This window comes from Lontra canadensis, unplaced genomic scaffold (assembly GCF_010015895.1).
Source record: "Lontra canadensis isolate GAN:19392208 unplaced genomic scaffold, GSC_riverotter_1.0 scaffold1, whole genome shotgun sequence".
Lineage (NCBI taxonomy): Eukaryota > Metazoa > Chordata > Mammalia > Carnivora > Mustelidae > Lontra > Lontra canadensis.
In genome coordinates, this window is record NW_022630995.1 from 61,876,640 (window position 1) to 61,895,041 (window position 18,402).

The window sequence follows — 18,402 nt, forward strand, 5'->3', positions numbered from 1 at the left end:
GTTAGAAACATACTATATGTTAGAAAGGTAATAATTGACTAATAATTGTATCATTTATCGGAGGGTGGTTTCAGTTATTGCAATGAATGATATGATTATTTTAATTTTTTAAATCCTAGAATATTCGAAACACACTGGAAAAAGGAAGAGAATGATAAATAAGCACCATGGTCCCACCACCCAGATCAGGTAAATGTTAGTTAGCATTTTTGTCCTACACTCAAGGTTCTTCTTTTTTTTTTTTAATCAAATGTTACTGATGAAGTTGAAATCCTGTTTTCCTTTCCGTGCTTTTCCTCCTCCCTGCTCTCCAGAAGCAACTATTTTCATGCTTGTGATGTGTTTCCAGTCCATTTTTCCTATGCTTCCAAGAAGTTGCGAAAATCTCAAAAAGAGACCAATATCATAAGGGACATATACTTTTGCACCTTATTTTCTTATTAGACAATGCCTTTTTGCAACCAATGCACGTTAAATCACGGACGTTTGATTCGTCTTTACCATCGTGGAATGTTTCACAGAATGAAAATGTCAGAGTTTGCTCATTTTTCTGAGGGACTTTTCTGGATGTTTCTTTCTTTTATTTTTTTTTTTTCATCATAGCCAATAATGAGGCAGTAATGAACATCCTTGCTTCATCTCCTTGTGAGAGCTTGTCCCCAGAAATGAAACAGCTTTACCAGATACGATGAAACTACCCTCTAAAAAAATTGTTATCAGTTTACAGGTGTGAAAGCAGCTCAGGGGAGTTCCTGCCTCCCCTATGCTTCTCCTTATCCACACCCCAGTGGTTGTATTATGAAACTTCGTCTTTTTCTATTTGGTTGGTATAAAATTGCATCACACTGAAGTTTTAATGTCCCTCTCTGGCTGGCAGACCCGTTCAGCATCTTTCCACACAGCTAAACGGCCACTGTGATTTTTTCTTCCTGATTACATGATCCACATCTGTCCCTCTCTCTCTCGCTTTGTCATCAATTTCCAGACAATTTGAACAGGAATAGTAGTCAGTCAACACATTCTGCTTTCCCACGTGGCGGGGTTTTCTTTAGATTTGTTTACTGTGTCTGTTAAAGCCTTACGCTATGTTTACTCATGTTTTTCCTTATTGGAGGCACTCTTTGGGTCTTGTTTAAGAATTTTTTCCTTATCCTCATAACACAAAAACACTCTGCCATGTGTTCTGCCAAATATTTTAAAACATTGCCTTACTTATTAAGTCTGTCAACGCTCTCAAATTTATTTCTGAGATGGTATAAGGCGGAGATTAAATATCCATTTTTTTCTAAGTGGATAGCCAGTTGTCCTGCTCCTTTCATTATGTTGGCTGTTACTTTTCCACTGTGTTTTCTACAGCTTGTCCAATTTCCATGAGTTTGTTTTTGGTTCTCTGTTCTCTGTTCCACTGGTTACTTTTTTGTTATTTCTATATCAATACCCCAGTACATTAATTTCTATGACTTTCTAATGAGTTCTGGTACCTGCTAGGTAAATTCTCCTGCCCCTCTGTTCTCCTTTTTCAAAACTTATTGATCTTTTATATTTTTCTATAAATTTTAGGCTTATCATATCAAGACCCACACTGCTAGGTTCACTGGATATGACCAACTTGTGTTAATTTAAGATTCATAAACACAGCTGATCTCTTTATATATTCTTTTTTGTCCTTGAATAAAGCTGTATCATTTTCTCCATAATGCTGTAAACTTTAAAAAGTTTTTTTTACAGCACAGAGGTCTTATTTTTTTATATAAGACCTATCATGCCATGAACTCATAGGGAAAGCGTTCCCACAGCCCATGGTCCTTCTCACGGGTTCTGAGCTTCTCTGGGTGGAGCAGGCTGGTTCCAGGTGAACCCAACTACCTTTCTCTTTGGCTTCCTTCTTTTTCAGATCACTGTCCTTCACGTGCTCCAGGAAACTACCTCGACTCTAAGAGGCTTAATATGCTCAATACATATATTAGTTCTCTTGGCAAGAATCTTGTCCTTGTTTGTTTACGTTACTGTGGGGTAACACTTTTGGCTCTTCCTATTTTGCCATGGTGACCTTTGTGGGTCATTCTGTTTGGAACAGTGCCCAGTCCCTCGATGTCCTCAGCATCACATTCCTCGTAGATTCACATGAATGTGGCCAAAGGCACAATTCCATGTTTCCTAAAAGGCCCAGAGAATACACAGGAGGGCCAGTTCTCTTCCCTTTGTGTTGGTTATTTGGCCAATTACTGGCCGTTTGTAAACATGGTGTCTTATATTTATACCTTATAGTTTTGCTGCTATTGTAAATGGAGTTAGTTTTAAGTTGCATTTCCAATTATTTTTTGATGTTTTACATGAACGCTATTTATTTTTATTCTTCATTAATTATTGACAAAAATTATGTGTGTCTGTGTTTCTAAAGAGTGACAAAATAATGAACCATTAGAAACCCATCCATCAGTAAAGAAGATGTCACACACACACACACACACACACACACACAAAATGGAATATTATTCAGCCATCAAAAAATGAGATCTTACCACTTACATTTTTTCTTTTTTTAAAAAGAAACCCATCAGTTTAAAAAAAAGCACTCTATTCTTATGATAGTCCTCTGCATCTTCCTCCTCCTACTATCATCTCCCTCTACTCCTCAGGGGAATAACTTCTGTCCTGAATTGTGTTTTGAACATTCTCTTGGAATTTTTTAAAGCTTTACCCTGTGTGTTTCTATCCCACAGAATATATTTTATGTTTTGCCTGGTTTTGTCCTCTGTCTAAATGGAATCATACTGTACGTCTTCTTCTCCTCAATGTCAGGCACATTGCCAGCCCTGCAGGTACACGTCCTGTAATATACTCCTCATCTCTGTAATGATACGACTACACCCACTTCTTTATCCATTCTACCACTGATGGACTTGTGCACTCTTCCAGTCATTTGCTATTGTAAACATTCCATCACGAGCATCCGTAGAATTTGCTGTGTCCCATGAAGCGGAGGATCACTAGGATATATCTAGGGTTAGAATTACAGAGTCACAGGGTGATTTACTAGGTGATGCCAAGTCGTTTCTCCAGGTATCCCCACCATAAGCAGTATGTTGGTTGTTTTGTGTCCCCCCACCCAATGCTGGATATGGTCAGATTTTAAAATTTTAAGCATTTTTGTGGGCATTTTAAAAGCATTTTAAAGGGTATTTAATTGAAGCTTTGCTTCTAAATCTATAAGTGGAAACAAACTGTCCTCCTCACCCATCCATCAGTTTGCTGATGTTGGCATAGGACTGAAGTTAATAAGGGGAAAAATAGATACAGAAATATCTTGTAAATTGCAAAGTCTTCCACATGTTTAGGGTGTTATGAACATCAGTAAATTAAGATTCTCTTGGAGCATCAATAAGCAAAGTTAGAGCACAGTTTCAGCCCCTTCCCCTCTAGGCGGAATGATTCCCAAACTCAGAATGTCCATAACACTGTAGCTAGAGGCAACGCACCACACTGGGTCAGACATGGTGGTCTCAGCCCATCTTCTGAAAAAGGAGAAGCTTCTGATTTCATAGCGTCTTGAGAGGGTTGATGCTGAAATCAAGACAAGGTGAATTAAAAAACAATAACTTGGGGCACCTGGGTGGTTCTGTAGGCTAAGTGTGTGACTCTTGATTTCAGCTCTGGACATGATCTTAGGGTTGTGAGATCGAGCCCCATAGCAGGCTCCCACATGGAGCCTATTTAATATTCTCTCTTTCCCTCTGCTTTCCCCTGTCCTACTCTCCATCCCTAAAAAGAAAAGAAAAGAAAAGAAAAGAAAGGAAAAGAAAAGAAAGGAAAAGAAAAGACAGTAACCCCAGAGCAGTTTCCCTTATCTTTGTATGGCAGCCAGAAAATTCTTTGTTTCCTTAAGATTTTACTTATTTGAGAGAGAGAGCACAGGAGCAAAGAGAGAAGCAGGTTCCCCACTGAGCAGAGAGCCCAATGTGGGACTCGATTCCAGGACCCTGAGATTATGACCTGAGCTGAAGGCAGACACTTAAAGGACTGAGCCACCTAGGTGCCCTGAGAAAATTCTTAAAAAATAAGTAGAACTGCATTTTGGGAATTTGATTGCAAATATTTTAGCAATGTATACCCAATGTCTAAATAATTCCCAGGATCCCTTCACTGTGAAGGGATCAATACCTAAGTGATGACTGCGGTCTTGACTGTTTTCTGCATAACTGTGCTCTGTTTTTCTATTTTTTTCCTTCTCTTCCTTCAAGACTTACTCAATTTCAGGGCAGTCCCTTACTCTATTCTGTGATCTACACACCCACTCTGATAATCTACAGACCTGAAAAGTTCTGCAAATGCAGAAGGGGATTTCATGTTATTAGCACTTTTGCAAATCAGGTAGGCTTAAACTATGAGAATTTTTGCCTAATAATTCTGTTGGTTTAAATCACCTGTGGCTATGAACGTGCAATGCTGGCTTCAGCAGTCAAAGTGCTCCAGAACACACAAAACCGATGATTAGGCTTCTAGGTGTACTCGGGAAGAAAAGATAGGGGTTTGTTCAGGTCTCTCTGCTGCTGACTGAGGTCCAGACAGTTGTGTTTTATGGAAGAGCTCAGTTAGAGCATCGTGAGACAAACTCCCACAAGATATGGTCTGTACGTGCCTCTGTGTGTGTGCGAGTTACTGAGATTTTGAAGTTGACAAAACCAGGAAGAATCGGCAGTTCCTGAAAACAGAAACCAGGTCTCTGAGGTTGTAATTATATGAGTATGTGTAAATAGAGTGTATTTTATGAAGACAGTCTGCACAGGGACCACTTGGAAAAAATCTCAACTCTTGACTTTTCTTGGTCTTCCCAGGGAGGAGCAGTATCCAGGATCCATAAACATCCAAAATATAGTTACACAGCACCTACTACGTGTCAGGCATGGTGCTAAGGGCAGGCGATAAAATGTGGACCGAAGAACAGGGTCCCTGCCTTCCTGGAGCTGATCCTCTAGTGGGAGCGACAGGACAGGTAAGTCAACCAGTAAACATGTGATCAATTCCTATAGCGCAGTAGGGGGCTTTATGGAGACTCATGGTGGGGATAAACAGGGCTGTGTAGACCACGGTGAGAATTCAACTTTCATTCAGAGTGGGAAGTGTTAAAATGAAAGCCATAGGCTCAAAATAACAATGTTTGGACCAGGCCACGTCACTAAACGTGGAGCTTAATACCTAACCTCTTTGCTGTTTCACCCTCTCCGAAATGCGGGTCTTCACCTGTCAGTCAGGAAGTTGCAGATAAGCATGGTGAGGTAATCCCTCACAAAGGCTTTCTCCATCCCCCAAAGGAAGACAAGGTAATCCGCATAGTAAAATCCCCCATCCTCCCCCTAAGGGAGGTGGTGATCTTGCCTGAAACAACCTTTTCTTTTGTTTATAATGTCCCTGCCCTCTTCCTATAAAGACCTTCTACATTGTACAGCTCCTCAGGGCTCCCATCTGCTGTCTACACAGGGCACTGTCCAGTTGGTGGATTATTTAATAATGCTAATTAGATCTTCAAAATTCCTCCATTGAATTATATTCTTAACAGAAGCCATAGGACGTTTTTCAACAGGGGAAGGACACCATTTAAGTGATGTTTCAAACAGATTATTCTGGCTGCCATGGGGTACTTGGGTGGGAGGGACAAGAATGGAAGCCAGAAGCAGAAGAGACTGAAGCCCATGCTCCAGGCAGGTGGTCCCAGTGACCTTGCCTGGGGCATGGGTGACAGGTATAGAGACAAGAGCACAGGATCAGCAGATTTAGTCAGGCTTCTCCAGTACCTATGAAGAGATCTGTTGGAAGGATTTGGCACACATGAAGATTGGGACTGAGAAGTCTTCTGGTCTGTTGTCTACAAGCTGGAGACCTTGGGAAGCTGATGGCACAGTTGGAGTCAGAGTCTAAGAGTGAGAAGGAGGGAGTCAGTGGTATGAGTTCTGGTCCTGGGGCATGCCGTTAGGCAGAGAAAACAGAGAGTCAGAATTTAGTTCTGTTGTAAGACACCCAGCTGGTATCAGAGACTTGTTTGTTGGGATGAACCACCCACCTCCACCTCCTGGCAACATACACACATTGGATCTGGGTGCAGAGGCACACTGTCCCTGTTTTTGGTGGAAGCAAATGGTGTAGGGTGGGGTGATTTTATTGAGACAAGCAAGGTCAATGAACAAGAGTTGACAAGCTAATTCTGAGACACTTGAGAGATTTCAGATAACAAAGTAGTTAAAAAGTAGTCTAAGCCTCCTGGAGATTCTGAATGGGGGGAGGTTTTGGGAGCCTTAAACATGGTGACAAAGTTGCAGAGCCAGAAGAGAATCTGGGAGGAAGTGTAGAGAAAGGTGCTGGACCAGGATAAAACGCTGGGACACACCAGCTTCAGAGGTGGGATGCAAGAGGAAGGTCAGCAAAGGAGAAGGCACAGTCACCAGAGAGAAGGTATAAAGCTGGGAAAGCGTGCTGGGCAATAGCCCAGGAGACTCAGACATTACTTAGGAGGAGAAAGAAAAGATCACCTCACACCAGTCAGAATGGCTAAAATCAACAACACAGGAAACAACAGGTGTTGGTGAGGATGTGGAGAAAGGGGAAGCCTCTTGCACTGTTGGTGGGAATGTAAACTGATGCAGCCACTTTGGAAAACAGTGTGGAGGTTCCTCAAGAAGTTAAAAATAGAACTACCCTATGACCCAGCAATTGCATTACTAGGTATTTATCCAAAGAATACAGAAGCACAGATTCAAAGGGTTACATGCATTTCAGTATTTATAACAGCATTATTTACAATAGCCAAATTGTAGAAACAGTGGCCATCAACAGATGACTGGATAGAAAGATGTGAGAAGATAGATAGATAGATAGATCGATCTTGCTATTTTCAACAACATGGATGGAACTAGAGGGTATTATGCTAAGTGAAATAAATCAGTCAGAGAAAGACAAATTCCATATGATTTCTCTCATATGTGGAATTTAAGAAACAAAGCAAACACAGAGAAAAAAGAAAGAGGAAGAAACCAAAAAAGACACTCTTCATGACAGAGAAGACACTGATGTCACCAGAAGGGAAGGGGGTGGAGGATGGTTAACAGGCAATGGGATTAAGGAGAGCCCTGTGATGAGCACTGGGTGTTGTACGGAGGTGTCGAATCACTACATTATACTCTTGAAACTAATTACATTGTATGTTAACTATACTGTAATTTGGAAAAAAAAAAAGAAAAAAGTGGGGTGGAGAAGAAAAGTGACCCTGGATTGGACAGCGTGGAGCTGACGGATGCTTTCATAAGACGGCTCTACGGGTGTGATGGGGAGAAGTCAGACTGCAATGGGTAAGGAATGAAGTGGAGGTGAGGAAATTGGATTTTGTCCCAAGGGTGGTGGGCAAGCACTGAAGACTTGTCAGTCCATGTGTCACCCTCTCAGACTGGTCGTTCAGGTAGTGCAAGGACCATGGGTTGGGGGGACTGTAAGTAATTGGTAAACACGCAGAATCAGAAGGTACCACGATATGAAATGAGAAATGCTCCTCAGTTTGCATCCACACCAAACCCCCTTCCCCCTAAGATTTGATGCTCATTATGATCAGGATGAATGGGGGAATAATAGTAATCATGGTGACGTTACTGAGTATTTGCAATGTCAGGACGGTGCTCAGTAACTTACATGACTTATTTTACTATGTCCTCAGCTCAACTTTCTGGGGGAAGGTGTTCTTACTGTTTTTCAGCTGAGGTCGGGAAAGGGAGGGGAAATTGAAAGACAGCAAGTAATTTGCTCAAGACCACACAGATAGAGAGGAGATGAGGCCAGAGGGACAACAGAGGGGGTGGGGGCAGCTGATGAAGGACCCTCTGACCACTGTTAGGACTTTGATTTTTTACTCCGAGAGAAGTGGGGAGCCAGTGAGGGGTTCTAAGCAGAAAGATGTAAGAGTGGATCACTCTGGCTGATGTGCTGAGAATAAGCTGAATGGGGCGACGGTAGAAACAGCTATGTCAGTGGGACACAAACACCAGTGACCTTGGTCCAGTTTCCTAGCAGTGGAAGTGGTAAGAAGTGGTCAGATTCTGGGTCTATTTGGAAGTTAGAGAGAGAGAGATTTTTTTTTTTTAGGGTATTTTATTTATTTGACACAGAGATGGAGAGCACAAGTAGGCAGAGCAGCAGGCAGAGGTAGAGGGAGAAACAGGCTCCCCGCTGAGCAGGGAGCCCGATGTGGGGCTTGATCTCAGGACCCTGGGATCATGACCTGAGCCGAAGGCAGCCGCTTGACCAGTTGAGCCACCCAGGCACCCCAAGAGCAGGATTTTTGATAATGCATTTGAAATAGATTATGTGAGAAAGAGAAAGATCAAATTTGACCCCAGGCTTCTTGGTCCTGACATGGTGTCCAAAGTCATGATGCCTGCGTGGTCACCAGGACAGGGAGTGCAGACAAAGGGGAGGGAAGGACCCAGGGCTGAGCCTGGATCACACGGCTGCCAAGAAAACAGAAGAGGGGACCCCCAAAGGAGACAAAAGAGGGGGCTAGTGAGTGGGAAAGAACCTGAGGGTGGGGTCCCCAGGCTCCAGCTCAGTCAGGTGCAGCAAGAAGGAAGAAATGATCAACCAGCTTGAGTCTGATGATTGCAATGAATACAAAAGCATAAAAGAGTGGCAAGAGAGAGAGAGAGGTTGTCCAGAAAAGAGTCTTGTTCTTCTTACATGGGTTTGGCACAGAAGTTACACTTGAGTGGAAGGAAGAATTCTACAGATTTTCAAGGGAGGGGGGATGGAAAGCCCAGCATCTGACAAGATTTGCAGCATTCAGGAAACACTGAGATGCAATGTCTAAGGAAATGAGTATGTGTATGTATTGGGAGGGGCGGGAAATGTAGTGGGTGAGGCCAGAGAGGACCAGGACCAGATCAGGAGAGCCTTATGAAGGAGCCACTGGTGAGCTTCCAGGATAATGAAAGTAGTTTTGCACTTTGTAAACCTCCCTATGGCTAATGGTGGATGGACTTGGAGCTAGGGAGGAGGAAGTCAGGACACTGCTGCTATTGTCCGGGAGGGAGGTTGAAAGAAGTGTTTATGGGAAATTGTGATTTGTATCTTGGAAGAGGGAATACTCAATACTTTCGCACTGCAAGTACTCTGATGACCAAATTTCATAAATTTAATTTTTTAAAATTTAAATTCAATTTAATTAACATATAATGTATTATTATTTTCAGAGGTAGAGTGATTCATCAGTTACATACAACACCCAGTGCTCATCGCATCTCATGCCCTCCTTAATGCTCATTACCCAGTTACCCCATCCCCCAACCCACGTCCCCTCCAGCAACCCTCATATTCCTATAGTTGAGAGTCTCCTATGGTTTCATTTTTGAACATTTTTAGAAGTTCCTAAGTTCTTTAGCAACTACGAAATTTGTTCTTGATGTTATTAGAGCTAATCAGAACAAGGTAGAAAGCATTATCCCCTAAACAAGCCTATGGAGGTTTTATTATTGTCAATCCCATTTCACAGATGGGAAAACTGAGGCACAAAGAGGCTAAGTAAATTGCCCACTGACACCCAGCTAACAAGTGAGTGGCACTGCTTTGTTTCACCCAGTGAGTTTAGTCAATTGAAGAAACAGAACACGGGCTCTGTCACCTAAGAACACAATGAGGTTATAACGCAACCAGAAGCATTTATTTGGGGTTTAGGATTGCAATCCAGGAGACAGAGGGGATAGACGTTGAAAGTTTGCTGGCATGGGAGGAGGGATGCAGGTTTCTAAAGGCAAAATCCGCAAGGTTACATAAGCTGTTTTGAAAGAATTATTAGTGCTGGCAGAGTTTGAAGTGACCATCTAATACATCATTGGCTATGTGGCTAACAGGCACCCAAAGTAGAAGGATGTATTCCAGGACGTGGTCGGAGTTTGCCACTGACAAGAGTTTGTGGTGTTCCGAGAATTGAAATAGGGGAGGCGCCTAGGCCCTGCTTTCTCAGTATCCTCTAGACTCTACTTTTGGTGACTCTCTTAGCCATGCCTGCTCTATTCTGAATCTTCTTTCACAGCTGGAAGTATTAACAAGTCGATGAGGAAGAAAAAAAAAAATCCCTTCTGATGGGGCAGCCTCAGGGGAAAGGACCAGTGATAGCCAGACTCTCACCTGGGAACAGAAGAGCCCCTGGTGGGTGAAACCTGTCAGAGGTCTGACTTTTGAACCAACGCTGCACGTCAAGTTTGAGAAGGTTCTGAGCTGATGTTGAGGTGGTAAAGAACAAATGGAGAATCAAGAGATACAGAGAAGATAGGGTTGACCAGCAGGTGGTGCAGAAACACCGAGACGGCATCCTGGGAGGTGCCCTATCATCTGGCTCTGGGATGCTAGGACACAGGAGTGGAACAGTGTCCTTGATTTGTGATACTTGAAATCCAAAGCAAGAGCTCCCTCTGACCACCCCCAACCACTGGGTTCCAGTCTCTCTGCCTCAAAAGGGATTCTCCTTATGTGACCCTGGTTATACAATTGGTGTGGGATAGACACCCTGCCAAAGTGTCCCTGGCAGGACTTACCATGATGAGTGTTTATATTCTGACCCCACTCCATCTTCAGCTCTACTTCTTGTCTTCCCCAACCGCACACTGGGTTCAAACCATCCACCTCCACCTGAGGTCTTTGTGCCTGTGACTGCGCTATGTCTCCTTTCTGCTTCGCAAGCTCCCAGTCATATTTCAAGAGCCTGTTTACTTTCTGAATCCCCCAGAAACCTCTCTGCCCCATCTCAGGCAGAATTATTTGCTCCTTCCTCTGCTGTCTTCCCAGATTTTGCAAATGTCTACTCTGCTAATCTAAGAGGAGGCATTCTTTACTTTTCATCTCAATATTTGCCGGGTTTATAATAAGCACTCGGTAAATACTGAAGACCATGAGCAAACGAATGTCTGAAATGTGTAAATTAGTCCTTGTCTTCAGTGGCTTATTTTGCTACCTAGAAATAGCAAAGCGTTAGCAGAGCCATGGAATGAAGACATCTAGCACTTGGCTCTTTGTCTGGAATCCCTCCACCACCACTTACCATCTGTCTGGGGAAATCACCTATCCTTTGGACCTGAGTGTGTTTTCTCCACTGTAAATCCAGGTGGTTAATGCACACCCAGGGACAACATCATTGTGAAGGTTCAGCGGGCGAGTGCGTGCTGTGCGTTTGGTACCATGCCTCCATTTTTAGTATCTGTCAGAAGTGGTAGCTGGTGGTGGTGGTGACAGAGAGTTAGTTTGTTGCATAATTTCCTTCTGTGATGGGGTTATCTCTTGAAAGAATGATTGTTGTGAGTTAAATTTTATCTCTCAAAAAGATACCTTGAAGCCCCTTCCCCTCGAACGGGTGACTGTGACCTTATTTGGAAATAGTGTCTCAGCGGATGTTATCAGGTTAAGATGAAGTTCTGCTCCACTAGGGTGGTCCCTAATCCAATAATTGGTGTTCTTAGAAGAAGAATGGATTTTGTTTCTTTTGTTTTGTTTCTTCAGCTTTATTGAGGTATAACTGACAAATAAAATTATACACATTTAAAATATATAATACGGTGTTTTGACATGTTATACTTTGTAAAATATTTACCACAGCCCAGTTAATTAACACATCTATCACCCTACAAATTTACTGTACGTGTGTGTGTGTGCACATGCATGTATGTGTGTGTGTGTGTAATGAGGACATTTAAGTTCTACTCTTAGCAAATTTCAAGTATATGATACAGTATTATTAACTAGAGTCACCATGCTGCCCATTAGATTCCCAGAGCTTAGTCATCCTATAAGTGAAATCTTGTATCCCTGGACATTTCTCCATCTCCCCCAGCACCCCAGTGCCTGGTAACCACCATTATACTCTCTCTCTGTCTCTGTGAACTCAACCTCCTCCCTCCCCAAAGTTCACATATAAGTGAGGTCACACAGTATTTAATTTTCTCTGTCTGGCTAATTTCTCTTAGCATGCTGCTCTCAAGATTTATCCATGTTGTTGCAAATGGAAAGATTTCCTTCTTTCTCATTGAATAATATTTCAATGTGTGTTGAATAATATTTCATTGTGTGTGTATATGTACATATACATGCATACATATATACACTGTATATATACACACATACATATATCACATTTTTATACATTTATCGATGGGTGGACTTTTAGATTATTTCCATATCTTCGCTTTTTGTGACTAAACTGTAACAGACACAATGGTACAGGTATCTCTTCAAGATGCTGATTTTGTTACTTTCAGCTATATATCCTGAGATTGCTGGGTCCTCTGGTAGGTCTGTTTTTAATTTTTTGAGGAACAGCCATACTGTGTTCCATAATGGCCATACCAATTTACACTCCCCCCCAAAAGCGTGTAAGGGTTCCCTTTTCTCTACATCCTTACCAACACTCGCCTGTTGTCTTTTTGATGAAAGCCATCCTCATAGGTCTGAGGTGATGTCTCATTGTGGTTTTGAGTTGAATTTCCCTGATGGCTAGTGATATTTCCAGGCGCCTTTGGCCATTTGCATGTCTTCTTTGGAAAACTGTCTATTCAGGTCCTTTGGCCATTTTAAAAAATTGGATTACTTGTTTGTCCCCCCTCTTTTTTTGCTATTGAGTTACAGAAGCTCCTCATGTATTTTGAATATTAACTCCTTATCCAACATATAGTTTGCAAATATCTTCCCCCATTCCATAATTGCCTTCCATTTCATTGATGGTTTCCTGGGCGGTGCAGAGCTCTTCAGTCTCACATGTTTATTTTTCTTTCGTTGCTTGTACAGCAACCAAAGACTCAGTGACCTGGTGTTTGTGGGAAGTGCCAGGCATGGCACAGCCCGCGGGTATGACATAAGGTGCAGTCAGGCCCCAAATATAAATGGGAGCGTCTCCCAGTGTTTTAAGGGCAGACATTCATGGAGATGGATTGAAACAGACCGAAAAACACTTGCGTGTCCCTCAGAAAGAAGGAGAAAGATGCCTCTTGTTGAGAGCAGCAACTTCTAGATGCACATGAAATCAACACTGTCATATCCAGTCTGGACAAACACGGCACAACACATGTTTCTCACCATGGAGATAGTCTTTATTTGACTTCTATCGCCTTTCAATGAAAGAGTGGTTCCCATCAGCACTATATAATTATGAAACTTGCAAATACACTTTATCTGGCAGTGAAATTTCCTTAAAAATGGAAGTTAACTGTCAGGAAAGTTCGTGGTGGGAGAGCGTATGAAATAGAAGCATGGCTAAGTGTAAGCAGATGCCTATCAAGAAAGAAAAATGTTACCAGGACTCCGTTAAAGCACTAATACAAGCCTACTGTTCTGCTTTTTCTCAAACTAGACATTCATACAAGAGATGGGGGTTTGGCTTTTTCTTCTTGGGGATCCAGGAAACATCCTTGTGTATCTAACCATCTTGGCAAGACAAAAACCAGGGGGAAATGAAAGCAAAGCTTCTAACCTACTGTCTTCAAAGTAGGTTCTGGGAGAAGAGAATAAGAACTGTGCTCCAGAAGGTGGAGAGATGTGACAGCTTCTGGTGCAGTAGTAACAGGGAGGCCTGGTGGGTGGGGAGGAGAGTATGGCTTTAGCCCATTGTCTGGGCAGCTGACATAACTGTTGTCCCCTTGGGCTCTCTCTCTAGTTTGGACTGCCCTATCGCTGACCGTCTGGCAGGACCTTGGTCACTGGGATTGGGTATTCCAATGCATTGCAGTCATCGGAGAGGAACACCAAATCCTGAAAAAGATGTGCAATAGGCAAGAATGTTACTGAATGTGGCCCCAGAACCTGAGCACAGCTATAGGAGGTTATCTTCCAAGAGTGTTCCGTTCTTTCCTTTCGTGGGAAAACTTCCCACCCCTTACTCTCCCAAGTAGAACGGGCCCCATCTTCACATTCCCTTAGAACATAATGTGATCCCGCTTCCTAAATAGAAATAATACTGTATTGTAATTATATCTTCTTCCTGTCTTCCCTCCGCAGACCAAGGGGAGAGAGGAATGAGGAGGACAATCGGTGTGGGGAGGAAATCTGTAAGAAAACTCTGATGCATGCACAAACAGATTAAACTCAATAGCTAATCATTCATCCTTACTCTGGGCCAGGGCTGGTATTCTATGTGTGGAATTCTATGTGTGGTCACTCTGCGAGGGTTCTTAGGATCAAGGGACTTAGTGCAACTCCTCTACCCCACACACATGGTCAGAGTGTACTTATTATTATCCTTCTAATGATGGCATGAGGTGGACATAATTATGTCTCCAGTTCACAAATGAGGGAACTGTGGTTCAGAGCGGTTACGGGTTGCTTCCATCTGGGAAGCAGGAAGACCGACGGGAGCTCAGGTCTGCCTGATGCTGAAGCCTGTCCCTCCGGGATCCCATGACAACGCTTTCTTCAGTAGTGCTGATTTTCTGCATTTTTCTGTCTCCTTCTCCTCTTCTACCAGAAGCGTCCTATCACAGAGCATCTGAAGCCCGTCTTCTAGAAAGTCTCCTCTGACCCCAGCACTCTGGAGCTCCCTGAGTTCATGGCCCTCTCCCTCCAACCCCTACCCCATTTGGTTCCTAGTAGAGTCTGTCTTATATGGTTAGCATGTGGTCCTGGGTATTATCCCCACACCAGCATGACCTCATGGAAAGGAGGACCTTGTCCTGAGTGCCCATCACTTATCAAGGATGACAGTGGTTGAGGATCTGCAAACATCACAAACGTTCCTCTTCCCCCTCCCATCTCCCCCCACCCCAACCGCCTCCCCCCAGCCTTCCTCTTCTGAAAGCCCCGAGTGTCCTGGCTGACCACAAGCAGAAAAGGTATTTTTAGTGGTGTCCCTTACTCTCCTGCAGAATGAGTTCATGATGGTGTACAGTTTCCGCACTTTGTCCTTCAAGGCATCCACCTGGGTCACCTTCCAACACTGGGGCGATGCCACGAAGTCCCGCAGCTTGGCCAGCACACAGTAATTCTGGGAGAAGACAGCAGGGAGGGCATCGTGGGGGAAGTCCATAGCCAGAGGGACAGGAGCTGGGCTCCCTCCCCACCCCCCTGCCTCCCCAGACAGGAACACCCTCTTACGTGTATATCCAGGTAGAGCGTGGGCAGGTATCTCACACACGGCTCCTGTGGAAAGGAAGACAGGTCATGATGACCCCCACAGGGGTGCACCCTCAGTCGTTCACGGAAGGCTCTCCACCACGATCCAACAGCCAGACAGCCCCAGGGCCTTCCTTGATCTGATTTGCTTACACACGCACACACGCGCACACTCACGCATATGGATTTGAGTACCTATGCATAGTCAGAAAGCCAAAATACTCTCCCCCAGAATCTTACAATAGCAGTTACCTCTAGGTGGTAGAATGGCAAGTAATATTTATTTTCTTCTTTGTCCTTTGTGCGTTTTCCAACTAGCCTATAAAGTATAGTGATCTCTCTCTTATACGTGGGGGACAGAGTCCAAGGCCCCAGTGGATGCAGGAAACCATAAATCGTACTGGATCGTACATATAGTTTATTTGTTCCTATATATACGTACAAACCGAGATCAAGCTTAATTTATAAATTAGACACAGTAAGAAAAGAAGAGCAATTACTACTATAAAATAGAACGATTCTAACAACAAACTGTCATAAAATTTCTGTGAATGTGATCTCGCTCTCCAAATCTCTTCCTGTACTCTACTCACCCTTCTTGTAATGATGTGAGATGATAAATTGCCCACGTGATGAGATGAACGGTGTGGGCATGTGACATAGGGTTAGACTCCCGCTAACCTTCTGACCATACGTCAGAAGGGAGCTCATCTGCTTTCTGGTCGCTGTGGACCACGGGTCACTGAAACCACAGATATGGGGAGCCCCCTATGTATGCCTTTTATAATTAGGAAAAAACATGCACATTATTTAAGTTTTAAAAGAAAATAAATAGTGTAAGGGTATCATAACCCCACATCTGAGAAACATTACATTTTGTTTGGAGCATCTACAGGGGGTGCAGAGACACTTTTAGACACTTTTAAACTTTATCAAAGCTTTTTTTTTTTTTCTTAAGTGGGGGAGGGGCAGGGGCAGAGGGAGAGAAAGAATCTTAAGCAGTTTCCCTGCTGAGGTCAGAGCCGGATTCGGATTCGGGACTCCATCTCACAACCCTGAGATCATGACCTGAGCTGAAATCAAGAGTCAGACACTCAGCTGACTGAGCCTCCCACACTCAAGGGCCCCGAATTGTTTCAAAGCTTTTAATGAAGTTTAACTCATTTTTTTTCTATACTGGATAAGCAGCCAGGGAGCCTGGGTCGTGCTTCTGGGCAGCCCCTCTGGAACCTGCCCCCTTGCGCCCGGGGTCTGCCTGTGAAAAGAGCATGTTAAGAGTGCTCACGTTCCTGGGGTGTCCCCTGCCCAGCGCTGTGCCCAGCATGTCTTATTCACCTTCGCGAAGCCCAAAGCGGGAGGTGGGCCCTGTATCAACACTTTCACAGCCAAGGACACTGAGATTCAGGGGCTGAGCTGTTTGCCCAAGGTAAGCAGTAAAGGGTGGGCACGTCCTGGGGGGTCCTCCCCTGAGTGCTCACTCACAATCACCAGCTCTTGAAGAGAATAACCAGATCTGTGTTCCTCCTTAACTCTGGACTTCCAGGCTCCTTGGGGAGGTTTATTTTTTCTTCTTTTACATTTTACAGCAGAGCCTCCGGTTGTTGCTGGCAAGTTACCAACAACGACAAAGCATTGTGGTGTCTCTGATAGATTTTCCTTGTATTTAAAAAAGTTGCAAACCACTGCCATTTCTACTTAGTAGGATGGGGATAAAATGCAAACCCTTGAAATTAACATTGACCAGAAAGAAAAACTGGGTTTTTTTTTTTTTCTTTTTTTCCTAGTTCAAAGGCATGTTTTGGAGACCTAGATCTGCACTGAACCTCCTGGTCCACGCAGGGCAGCTAGAGGGGACTCACCGAGGGCTCCACAGCCTGCAGGCTTTGGAAGTCACCCGTGACCTCTCGGCTCAGGCTCAGCATCCTGGAGTAGCAGGTTGGGGGAGCTGGCTGCGTGGCGGGGGGCCCAGCCAGGAGCAGCAGCAGCACCAGGAGCAGCCTGGACCTCATGGTGCCGAGGCAGCCTCACTGTGTCTGGTGGCCCGTGGTGGGCGCCCCTTTAAGCAGCAGCTTGGGGGTGGTCCTCCACGCCTCCTCCGCTTCCTGTGGGGCCCAGCCAAGGCCATCCAGCACGCCCACCTGGCCCTGGACACTGGATCCTTTCAGACCTGAAGGCCCCCTGCCCTGTGAGAGGAGGGGCTGCCTGGGAGGTATGTGGGACACCTGGAAGAGACACCCAGGCCCCTCTGCTCCCATACTTCTAATAGAAGTTTCTCTCTGGGCAGGAGCTTTCCAGAAATGGTAGGACTGGGTGATGAGGGGCCAGGAGACGAGAGGAAGACAAGGATGGATAACGGATGGGCTGTCAGGATCTGCAGTTAGAATGAGTGGGGATCCTGTGGTAAACAAGAGCAGAAGCAGGGGAGGGAAAGGGGCTGGAAGTGATGGACTGAGTACCAGGGATCCAGGGCTTGGGGTTGGGCAGCCCGGTGTCAGCGTCTACCAACCACTGACCACCCAGCAGGAGCTTGGGCCGTCATTTTCCCTTTGAGCGACTGTGTCTCTGCCTTTGGAAGCTGGGCTCACTCTGGTGCCTGTGGTTGGGTGGAGGTGGAGGGGAGGGACGTATGAGGCTCCCCTCCCTCCTGAAGCTAGGCCACTTCAAGCCCCTGGCACAGGCCTCAGTACAGAACAGATGCTCAGGAAGGGATGGTTCTCAAATGTGAGGCTCTTTTGGTGAACAGGCTCTGCAGGCAGGGCTCCATATGGCCCACCAATTAAAAGATGGGCTCTCTCTTTAGATGCTCAGGGCAGTGCGTGGTTGCCCACTTCTGGTGAAGCCCTGGGGCAGGTTTCTCGGCTCTTTCCTCCGTCCCGTTATATGTGCCATGGGGATGATAAGAGCACCTAGCTCCGAGGCCCCTGGTAAGGAATAAAACACACTGAGCTAAGGTCAGAGTCTCCATTCCCACAAGTGTCCTTGTGAAGCAGCTGTCTCAGAAAACAGTCCCATTTTCCAGGTGAGAAAATGGAGGCTCAGAGAGTTCCAGCAACTTGTCCCAGGTCACAAAGCTGGAGGTGGATGGGTCCAGACTGGACTTTGTGCCCCATCCTCATCCATCCCTCCATCCCCCAGTGAGGAGCGAGACCCTTCTCCTGGTGGTCAGAGGATGAGTTGGGGTCCCTGGGCTGCCCAAGCAAGACTTAAGGAACCAGCAAAGACAAGGAGCCGTCAGAGAGAGGAAGAACATCCCTTGGCACCACTTCTGTCACAGTCATC

At 44.7% G+C, this 18,402-nt stretch overlaps 1 protein-coding gene across 1 annotated transcript; it reads right to left on the minus strand.

Moving 5' to 3' along the window:
• Positions 1–13,091: 13,091 nt before the first annotated feature.
• CYTL1 (cytokine like 1) lies at positions 13,092–17,132 on the minus strand. The gene is made up of 4 exons (XM_032868963.1): positions 16,983–17,132; positions 15,106–15,150; positions 14,867–14,995; positions 13,092–13,767 (listed from the first exon to the last, which is right to left on the minus strand). The coding sequence occupies exons 1-4, from the start codon at positions 17,130–17,132 to the stop codon at positions 13,684–13,686; spliced, it is 408 nt and encodes a 135-aa protein (XP_032724854.1). The 3' UTR covers positions 13,092–13,683.
• Positions 17,133–18,402: the final 1,270 nt, after the last annotated feature.